The sequence below is a fragment of the Gastrolobium bilobum genome, unplaced genomic scaffold (assembly GCF_033153095.1).
Source record: "Gastrolobium bilobum isolate Gb01-03AN ecotype WA unplaced genomic scaffold, APGP_CSIRO_Gbil_v1 utg12170, whole genome shotgun sequence".
In the NCBI taxonomy this organism is placed as follows: Eukaryota; Viridiplantae; Streptophyta; class Magnoliopsida; order Fabales; family Fabaceae; genus Gastrolobium; species Gastrolobium bilobum.
The window spans coordinates 103,828-114,926 of NW_026898901.1; the positions used below are offsets into that span (position 1 = coordinate 103,828).

An 11,099-nucleotide genomic window follows, 5' to 3' on the forward strand; every position below is an offset into this window, starting at 1 on the left:
TATGGTCGATGGTAGAACTTTTTAGTTTCATGAATTATCAAATACAGAGTGAGAAATCTATACATGTACTGCGGGATGTTGTAATTACCGGGAGCTACCCACTAGTTCTATTATTTACATATTTCTTACTATCCATTGTTTAAAAGAAGAGGTTTATACTTTTTATGCAACATCTGATGAAAATTTTTGTAACACATATTCAGGTGGGCCCATTAGACAAAATAAAATTAAAAACATTAACACGCAAAACAATGTAAGTGTAGCATTAAGAGACTCTTCTTATATTGCATAAAAAGTATAAACTCATAAAGAATATGCTACTGCTACCTCCATGGCACCCACACGCAAAAAATTTGAAAATGTGCGTGTCGGACACCGACACGCGGTCAACATTTTAGGTCAACATTTTAAGACACGCAATCAACAATCCAACACATTTTTTTGACACACAGTTAACTTTTTTCGACACGCGATCAATTCTCCGACACGCATCTGACACATTTTTTTTCTTTTAAAGTCTAAATTTTATTTTATTAACTAAACATAGAAAAATAATTTATAAATCAATTTTTTGTTATAAAATTTGACATGAAAAATTAACAAGGTACGAAAAAATATTTTTATTTATATTTATATTATGAAATTTGAATATTTTATTAGTTATAAGACTTATTATGAACTATTATATGTATTGAATATAAATTATATTATATATATTAAAAATATTATTTAATATCAAAACGTGTCTTAACGTGTCAAAATATGACATTTTTTAAAATTAACGTGTTGACGTATCGTGTCGTGTTTCGTGTCAGTGCATGCTACTATAACGGTTATGATAGGTAAAGGAAGTTGATTAAATTTCCTCTGAACTATACATACTGTACAGTCCAGTCTAAGATAAAAATATACACCCTAGTGAAACTAAAAAGTAAAAACTATAATCGAATTAACCATCATAACCCGTAATTATAATTTTATTCTTACACGATTTTATCGCTTCAAAAAGTTGTCAGTAATAAACCTTCAAAATGATGAACAGCATCACGCACATTTGGGGCATGGTGAACTCAACAAGGAAATTTAAACAATAATAAAGAAGCCCGTAAATTTCAAGGTTAATGGTCAGCTTTAAAATGGAAAGTAAATTGCTCATAGTGTAGCACAAAAAAGAGCTAGCTCTGCTTCAGAACTCTATGCATTTCGAATAATCATCAATACATTCTGTTCTGCAATAAAGGTCGAAAAAGATGACAAGAATGAAATTAGAAGACCTGGTATTACATCCAGAGCAAGCTGCACCCACAGGTAAAGATTTGGCCATACCCCAAATTTTTTTAAAAAAGCGTCGCCAAGACATGCTGATTTCAGCAAAGGAAAGACAAGACCTCTCGAGCACTACAAAGCTACTATTGTAGCGGCCATGCTTGATTTCATCAAGTCACAGCCAAAGATATACTAGTATTTGTAACCTTTAAGCATCTTCTCCTTACCATTAAGATAATTTGATAAAAAAAAATTATTAATGTAAGTGACTCTGATGAAAAAAAGTGAATGTGAGGGTGCAAGTAATATTACTCCGCAACTAATATGAATGAGAACCAACCTAGAGAAACATGGGGCAGATGGCCACATACTATACTTCAGGGTTTCCCTTATCTCCTTCAGTTCCCATTCCCTTCCCTCTCCCAATTATTTTCCCTTTTGAGAACCAGCTTACCTCAAAAAAATATGATATGAGATTGTGTGTGTCCTATAGTAACGAATCGTACATCAACTTCCATTCTGATGCCTACTAATATGTGCTTCCAACTTCCCCGTTGCTGCCAATATGAGACCTACAATTGCAGCATAATAAAATATTTAGAGAACAAAAGTAATCAAAAAACTAATTGAAGATGGTAATTAATAGTAATTTGACATGAGGTTTCTTTCACTCCTTACTTCCCAAATTTCAAGTATCAATTTACATGGGAATTGCAAGGGGTATTCAAGCTTATGTAGGCAATTATGTGATGTCGGGAAGATAAGCAACCACAAGTAACATGCGTGCTGTAAAGATCCAAACAGACCATTCCCATATAACAATAAACTAATATTAACTCAACACAGATGGTCTAAATGGCTCTCGGTTTACACTTTGTGGTTCATCAGAGATGAAAGGCTAATTTGTGAGTGGCAAGTACCTAAAAACAAAGCAGAGGGTCTCCCTGGCCGTGATTTGAATTCTGGATGAAATTGCACACCTACATAGAATGGATGACTAGGAAGCTCTAAGATCTGCACAAGAGAGAAAATTTGTGAAAATCCAGAAAGTAGTCGCACTCTCCATTCAGAAAAACAAGTGATAAAAGAAATGAATTCTGTGTAACAGTAAAATATGGGAACACGAAAGCAGGATAACAAATGCAACCATATCAAATTGAAACTGACAGATTCTCAACTTTGATTCTAGTTAATATTTCTTCGCATGAAAACATTACCCATGCAGAAAACTTACCTCCATTCGTTTTCCACTTTCATCCTTCCCAACAAATTGTAGCCCAGCTTCTTCTAAAGTTACAATAACATCTGGATTTACCTGCAGAAGTCAATGCTAAATTACAGGACATGCACTACACGTGCCTCTTGAAAGATTGTCCAGTCACTAAAAAGGAGGTTCACAGCCAAACCTCATATCTATGTCTATGCCGTTCATCAATGTACTCTGAATTCCCGTATCTAGCAATTAGGAACATGAACAGTGTTACAATGCATAAAGTGAGTGTGGAGATCATAATCTAATCATAAAATTGTCCAGCAGCTACATATCGGAGTCTGGTTCCAACCGAACAGCATAATAAAGCACATAGAAGGATCAATAAATTAAAAAAAAAAGACGTGGATGCAAGTAAGAATACAATACATACTAGATTATCAAAGGTGACTATTTCATATCCATATAGATATTCTTAAAGGAAACTACAAATAACCCTGCTGCTGGATATTCAAAACCAGTTATAGTCCTTCAGGAATTTACTGCGATTCCTATTATTCTATGTCTTTCTTTCCCTTTTTGTTGGGAAAGGGAAGAGAGGGGGCAACATGTTGTCTGGCCAATGGGCCATGCAATATGCGCTACCCCTTCCCCTTTGAAACCCTCATCTAAAGTAATGGTACAATTGAATCCAAGCCCTTTGAAATTAGAATGTAACCAAGAAAATTCTGAATCAGTCCTAAAATTCACTTACACCGAACCATTCCTTGATGATCAAGCACTTGATCAACAACCAAACCTCATTATTTACACGTCCTTCAGAACTATCAGACAGGGTCAGAAACTAGGGCCTGTTTAAACTTTGTTTTCAAAACCAGTTTTTTTATTTTCAAAACAAAAAAACATGTTTGATAAAGCCTGTTTTGTAAAAATAGTTCTAAAAATTATAACCGTTTTTTAGTTTTTAGAATCAAATTTGGAGAACATGTCTAAGTTGTTTTTGTTTTGTGTTTTGAGTTTTAAAACTTTCAAAACAAAAAAAAAATACAGAAAACACTTGTTTCCATAACTATTCTACAAAACAGTTTTAAAAACAAAAAAACCATAACACTATCAAACAGGCAGTCTGAGATTTAATATATGCTGATACTGCCAGAAAAAGCAATGTTATGGAAAAGAAAGATAAGATATTTCATTAAAGGGATATATGGCTTGTTCTTTACTCATTATTGCATTTATCATCAAAATACTAAATAGTGAGATAGCTACATCACATACAACTTGGAAGAGATACAATCAGGTGTCTGTAAGAGAGTTCTTCGAGATCCAAGCCTCATGGTACTTCCCATATGCGTTCGTGAACCCTGTTTGGGACAAGGAGACGTTACATACACACACACACACACACAAAATAAAAAGGGAGGGGAGAAAGACATGTATACCTCTGGCATGAAAATCACAACAGGATGCGGTGTTTGGGCATCAAACTCTACACTGTTTGCTCTTTCCCAACCCAAAACCTAAGAGTGAATGTAAAATTACAACGATAGAAGCACGCAGTCATAAAGAACCAAACATGACATAATCAGATATATTACTTACTGATCTAGCAAACTCAATCACAGAAATTTGCATTCCCAAGCAAATTCCCAGGTAAGGAACATTGTTCTCTCTGGCATATTTGGCAGCTAGCATCATACCTCTCACACCACGATCTCCAAATCCCCCAGGAACCAAGACACAAGCTGCACTCTGCAAGTGTCACCCAAAAATGGCTGAGTCTGTGACTACAGATTCAAAAGCAAAAGATCTTTCTCTGAATTGTATGATCCATTTTAAAGAAAGTCCAACAGTTCCATCATAGATAACAAACGCAAAGAGAAAACATGTCATTATTGCATCCCCCAACTAAAAAAAAGCCTAAATCTAGCAGGACCACATAATCTAAAAATCCAAGGCAACAGCATTTTCCCACCATACTTCCCAAATATAATAACTTCATTTCCATAAACTGCATGCGCCTCTGGTGCACTTACTTTCAGAGTCTCCCACGCCACAGCATATGCTTCAGGTGTCTGAAAAGTAGAACCCCAAAAAAATAAAATAAAATTAGCCTGAGTAGGCGCACAGTGACACAATTTTCATCAATTGCAATTTGAAAGAATCGTTACAGATTTTGCACTGTCATCTTCAAGGTCAGAAGCTGCAATCCAGTCAATTGAAGGCTTCAATGAGCGTGCAACGCAAGCATGCAGAAGGGCCTGTGAACAAATCAGGCATGGAAAACCCCAAAAAAAACTCATTTATTAAATTATAAATAAATAAAAAACCACCATGCTACAATCCAAGTGGGTTGATACTCTATACTGTTGTTATCGCTTTAGATTATATAAAACAATAATGCAAAGAGAAAACAATAGGAAATGGCAGTTATAAGAATGAGTGAGAATGTGAAATTCAGATGATTGCTAATGAACATGGATAAGATATATGGAAAGAACCAGACTTAAAGCAAAAATATAAACAAATTAAATGTTATTATCAAGTAGTTCATAGATTCCTCATTATCAAAACCAAGTTGATAGCTAATAGTAAATATACTATTTTTTAATCAAATTTTCTCTAAAATATGATGTCATCCTGCTAGTCTTGTTATAAACGTTCAATGAAAGATAGAACACACCTTTACAACAGATAAATACGAGTCTGTTAGACCAACATACTTTCCCACCATCGCAATCCTCACCTGTAAATTTTAAAATGCTCTCATTCCCACGCACAATTCTTGTCATAATATTATGATAAATTTAGAAAGAACATTGCAAACTGAACATATAGTACTAACAGATTCAGTGAGATTATCATAACTCTCAGCCATCTCTGTCCATTGCTGTAAATCAGGAGTCGTAGCAATGCTGAAAAATAATTCAAAAGTGAAGTAGATTAATGTTTCCTATTCTCACTATATTTTTCCAAAAAAATGGAAGACAAGTAGCAACATATCCAGCATGAAGTGCACAAGTATGATCCAGTATACTCAGAATGATGAATATCTCCTGTCTCCCTCCAGTTATAGTCTAGAACATGAGGAGGGTCATTTAATGATTTAATCATATGCTAGAGTACAGTTAAAGCTACAGTAGCATCAGCACTGCTCATGCTACCAAAGTGCAATAGCTGTTCACACTTCACACTACTGCACAACAAGACCTTATAAGGGGGTTTGATTTTGAAGGCTGCAAAAGAAAATATCAATCAGTTTTTTAGTAAAAGAAATTTTCTTCACTTTTCCCTGATTGTTTAAACAAAAGACCACCCTTTTCATTTTGTTTCCAATTTCTTGCTCATGCTTTTGTTAGGGACGAGACTCACAAGTGTTAGGGCAAGATATTGGAAGGTGCATATTAGAGAATTAAGAGAAACTGTTAGAGTAGTTAGGGAAGTTAGGAAGACGGTTAGCTAACTAGGATGGCAATCAGGTAGTTAGGGGGATAAATAGAAGAAATTCGATAGGAGATATGGATTCAGGAATTTAGATGTGAGAACTGAGCAACAACTCTGTTGTGAAAAAGGCAACTCTTTGTGAAAGGAAACCCTTGGAAGGAGAATTCTCCCCTTTTCTCTGTTTGTGTCTCATTCATCAATAATAGAATTGTTCCTTTTTCTTTCTAACTTGCATATGTTTTCTCTCTTCTTATTTTCTGGTTCGTAACAGCTTTCTCTCCCAATATCTCAAGCGTTACAGATTTAATCGCAAGGTTTCAGTCCAACATCAACTAGGCCAGAGCTAGGTTCACTACATATCCGTTATGGCAGCACTTAGTGCAAGAGTTCCTGGAATTACCCAAGCTCAAGAAATAGCTTAGATACAACAAATGACGGAGAAGCTTACACCAGAGGTAGAAACCAGTATAGAGATCAAGTCAGAGCTCATGAGAAGATTCCAAAAGGTGACCCCAATCCCATAGCCAATGGGAAGGTGGTCTAGAGGATAAAAATTGTAAATTGGAATTCTCCACCAATCCACGATGCGAACACAGATGACATTCAAGAAGATAGGCAAGCCGGAATTATTGAGGAAGAAAAGATGAAGATATTCAAGTTGATTATCGTAACTGGTTGAAGAGAATAGCAAAAGACAATTATCCTCATTTGGTTAATCAAGATACTACCTGATCGACAGAACCGGTTATGGTAGACCGAGAGAGCTAAATTAACAATATTCCAAAAGATCTATGTGATGGATGCTTTCAAAGTGAAGCAATTTTTTTGAGACTGAAAATCTTTCCCTATATTGAACACATAGGTTTGATCTGTTGCGTTCAGGTTTTGTTCAAAATTTAATTGTTAGTTCAAAGTCAAACCACTAAAAGATGCAAACAAAATGGAATCTGATTTCTCAAAAACTTGGATAACTAACATAGGTAAGAAATTCAAGATCTTCAAATTTCTAAAGTATCGTCTTATAAGGAGGGGATAATTTTAAGATCAACCTAAAACCCAAAAGAGCAGTGTTTTTCAAGTGAAGGGGAACATACATATAGAGGACAAATGGGGTAAATTACAATTATTTGTTGCATTACTGTTTAGGTAAATCTAGCATAAGTACTGTTTAGGTTACTGTAGCATGGCGCTGTAGCAGCATTATTTTAAATTCTATTTATGTTCTTTAGTTTCTTTTGTTTCAAGTTACCTTCAACAGCTAAGATTAGACTTCTAAGGGCAATTATTTATCTATTTATTTTTTAAAAAAATGAGCTATGATTTTTCTTTTTTTAATCAAGATACAACCTCTTTGTAAAAGTGCAAAGGTAAGGTTGCATACAAGGATCCTCTCACCTCTACCCTCGCAAGCCAGGGTTTCATGGGGAATGGTTTTAGGGTTCATCCCTGACAGAGTTTGAAGACTGCACCAGAAATGATCAGTCAAATTATATAATATGTTTTCTTCTATTTTCCATAGTTGTTAACCAGAAAAAGGACTTTCTAAGATGTTCTCAGATCTCTTTTGCCCGTTCTTTTCTCAGCTAATATAACAGGAGTGCTACAGATATTAAACTTAGGCTTTTATCCTATATCAAGCTGTGTCCGTGATAAATTTTACATGTGACACTGCTTAAGTGTGTGGCAGTCACAGAAATAAAAGGACAAATAAAAAAATTACCTGAGTAAGTTAAGCTGCTGCAGAATTGAATGGTAAGCGTTTTGGCTCTGAAAAATAGCAGCCAATCATAAAGGAAAAAAATATATACAAAAAATAAACCAAAGCAGCCAAGCTTCAATGGAACCAAAAATTTATTAGAGACCTACTCTAAGTAAGAGGGGAATGTGCCAAATGTTTGGTACATCATGAATATTCAGAATATTATCAACCTGTGAAAAATAAAACCGAAAATATAGATCAATAACTAATAAAACAAAGCATGCTCAGAGAACAACCAAGTTAGGTTCACCAACAACTTACTGGAACATGGCAAAACTGTGAGAGTTTTTCCTTGGTACTTTCCAGAAGAGGCTGCCATAATCAATAACAAACTATTTCAGCTACAAATATAGCAAAACTAACATCAAAGACAATTGTCAAAACATAAGGAAAATTTCGAAAAAAACACTGAAGATTTCCTATTGACTTCAGTGAGAAGAAAAGATGAACATAAGAAAATTTAAGTAATCACTGCATTCTCCTAAATATAGAATTACTGAAGCAAGAGTACTTTTTAGCATAGCTGCATGATTGTCACACCATAATTTCATTGGGAAAGCAAGAGTAAAACCAATGTCACATAATAAATGCCAAGTCCAAATAAGTAACTTGTGTCACAGCACTCAGCTTCAGCACCTGATCTTGACAACCACAACCTGTTTCTTGTGTTACCAAGAAATCATATTTCCTCCAACAAAGACACAGTAGCCAGTGGAATGAAAGAATGGAAGGAGAGAGAGAGTGCACAAGTTTTGAGGCACTAGTTTAAGCCATTAGGCTCCATGTATCTATATTAAATATACAATATGATAGTGAAAAGTAAGCATATGGTCAGGCCAATATCACAGACACGAACTCTAACAATACCCATCCAAGCATTAACATCACTAAAGCATACTAAACTACAGAATTCAGATGGGATCCAATGCACTAGTTCTAGTACAATCACCCAAACCAAGTATTATTTTACCTTCCGGTCAATTTATAAACAGTGCACAAGCAACAATTTTGAAAACCAAAGTAAAAGGTTTGTTTTTGTATGCATGTGCATTAGTGTGTATGTGAAGGCCTTCATAAAGACTGTATTAAAGGTTGATCTGAAATGGAAATGTCGTTACATTTTTTATCCACTGAATAACAGATTAATGATTTGGTAAAAACAAAATAATATAAGCACTTTCCAGCATGTCTAAATCCAGAACAAGAAAGGATAAAAGTGCCAATCATATTCAACAAAAATGCTACCATCGTCATTAATTGGATTATCGAATATTATCACTAGAGAATTAGGAAAAACCAATTTTGTTGATGACATGCAGCCACACATTTACTACTTAATGAAAGAATCAACAACTTTGAAGATCAAATAGACTTCTATTTAAGATGAAAAATACAGCAAAGATAAATCGATTGCCAGGTGCAAAATAATCATCATAATTTTATGCATTGCCAAAAGTGGAACTTGAAATTTTTAATTAGTAGTTCACATCAATAATTGCCTTGGCTAAAAGAAAGAAGCAAATAGTACAATTTGCATGCTAAAATTAAGTGAGCAAGCAAGATTTTTTATGTACTACTACTACCTATCGACTGGAGCAAACATTGTTAGTTTGTTACACAAACTTACATTTTTAAATGTGTCTAGGAACCAAATGTTCGAATGATATACCTGAGCAGAGCGAGATGCTAAAAGATGAGGTGTCAAGCCCAATGCTCTCAGTTCCCTGACACTATGTTGTGTGGGCTTTGTTTTCTGGAAGCAGAATATTGCACTTAACATGAGAAAAAAAGTATCAACTTAAACCAAAAGTATGCAACAGTAATGCACAAGTAATTAAGTATTACTTGCTCTCCCACTACACCCAACACTGGTATCAGGCTAACATGGATAAGACAGAAGTTGTCAGGCCCTGAGAAGGAAAAATGAGAATAATTGAGTTTGACAAAATAATCATGGCTAAGAATTGCATGCGTATGGGATAATAACTATGTCAAGTGCTATATTGAGTAATGTTATGTTAAAAGCAAAATATTATTGCCATACCCACTTGAAAGGACAATTGCCGTAGAGCCTCAATAAATGGCATAGATTCAATGTCACCTATAGAAAGAAAAACATGTTCTCACATAATTGACTGAAGTAGATAATGCAGCAGCTTCAACAGAGGCATCATTCTTTGCAAAAAATCTTACCCACAGTGCCTCCCAGCTCAATCACACAAACATCTGCAGGCCCTTCATTTCCATCCACGGGAATCACAGCAACCGATTCAATCCAATCTTTAATAGCATCAGTAATGTGCGGAACCACCTATTTTAAAATGGCAGTAACTCATTAAACTTCTCTTTATCCACAGAGACACAAGTATCTAGCAAGCAACAGGTAAATGGCATACGCGCGGTTCATCACCTGAACAGTTTTCCCAAGATAATCCCCTTTACGTTCCTTCTCAAGAACAGACTGATAAGAAGAAACCAAACCAAACAAACAAACACAACGGTTAAGCCACCAATACCAACCAAACGGAATCAATTTCAAGTGTACAATATTAGTTCCATTAAAAACAAAAAAACAAGCATGCACGCACCTGGTATATTTTCCCAGTGGTGATGTTGTTATCCTTTGTGAGCGTGACATCTAAGAAGCGCTCATAATTTCCCAAATCCAAATCAACCTTTCCAAGTCAAAAGCCAATTAAAAAAAAAAATATGTATAAATCAATTCACCACCTCCATGACCATAAGACATTCAAAGTCAAGCACGCAGAAGTATAAATATGAAAAGAAAGAATGAAACAAAACCTCTCCACCGTCATCAAGAACAAAAACCTCTCCGTGCTCAAAAGGAGACATGGTGCCAGCGTCTATGTTCAAGTAGGGATCTGCAAAAATTTTAGAGAAGAGGTGCATAAGGTTACTTGAGTTGCAAAGAGAGAGAGAGAGAGAGAGAGAGAGAGAGAAGTAGTTGAGGCTAACCGATTTTGATGGAAGTGACGCGAAGGCCACAAGCCTTGAGCACGACGCCTACGCTGCTGGCGGTGACGCCTTTGCCGAGGCCACTAACGACTCCTCCGGTGACCAACACGTACTTCATTTGGCTTTGTGTCGTTGTGATTTGGGGAAGTTTGGTTAAATTGGTAGGCTAAGTGTTTGTGTTTATATCCGAGCGGGAAGGTAAGGTTGATATATATAGTAATAGAGAGAGAAAGTTGTGTTTTTAGTGTTGAGCACTAAATAAGCAATAAGCATGAGAGGGTGTTGATTGTGGTCCTTTTCCAATGCAATTTAAAAAGCCTAGAACTAAAAAGTTCTCATCGTCTTGGATTTTGGACTTTCTCTACCTGCCTAGTGGCTAGTGCCACACTACGGTCCACAACGCTGCTTTTGCTCCCAATGATACAATACTTACCAGCACAGTCT

At 35.5% G+C, this 11,099-nt stretch overlaps 1 protein-coding gene across 4 annotated transcripts; it reads right to left on the reverse strand.

Moving 5' to 3' along the window:
* Positions 1-1,235: 1,235 nt before the first annotated feature.
* On the reverse strand, positions 1,236-11,099 carry LOC133285226 (uncharacterized). Of its 4 annotated transcripts, XM_061482432.1 has the most exons (22): positions 10,656-11,098; positions 10,482-10,561; positions 10,268-10,354; positions 10,090-10,140; positions 9,873-9,990; positions 9,724-9,780; positions 9,525-9,589; positions 9,349-9,432; positions 7,941-7,991; positions 7,787-7,849; positions 7,641-7,687; positions 5,322-5,391; positions 5,160-5,222; positions 4,648-4,737; positions 4,513-4,551; positions 4,079-4,228; positions 3,919-3,996; positions 3,755-3,840; positions 2,673-2,721; positions 2,501-2,581; positions 2,187-2,280; positions 1,236-1,838 (listed from the first exon to the last, which is right to left on the reverse strand). In XM_061482432.1, exons 1-22 carry the CDS (start codon positions 10,771-10,773, stop codon positions 1,774-1,776), a joined length of 1,686 nt encoding a protein of 561 aa, XP_061338416.1. In that variant the 5' UTR covers positions 10,774-11,098; the 3' UTR covers positions 1,236-1,773. The 4 variants fall into 4 exon arrangements, with proteins under 4 accessions (XP_061338416.1, XP_061338415.1, XP_061338413.1 ...); XM_061482431.1 differs by having other exon boundaries at positions 3,755-3,996; positions 7,641-7,654; positions 10,656-11,099; XM_061482429.1 differs by having other exon boundaries at positions 3,755-3,996.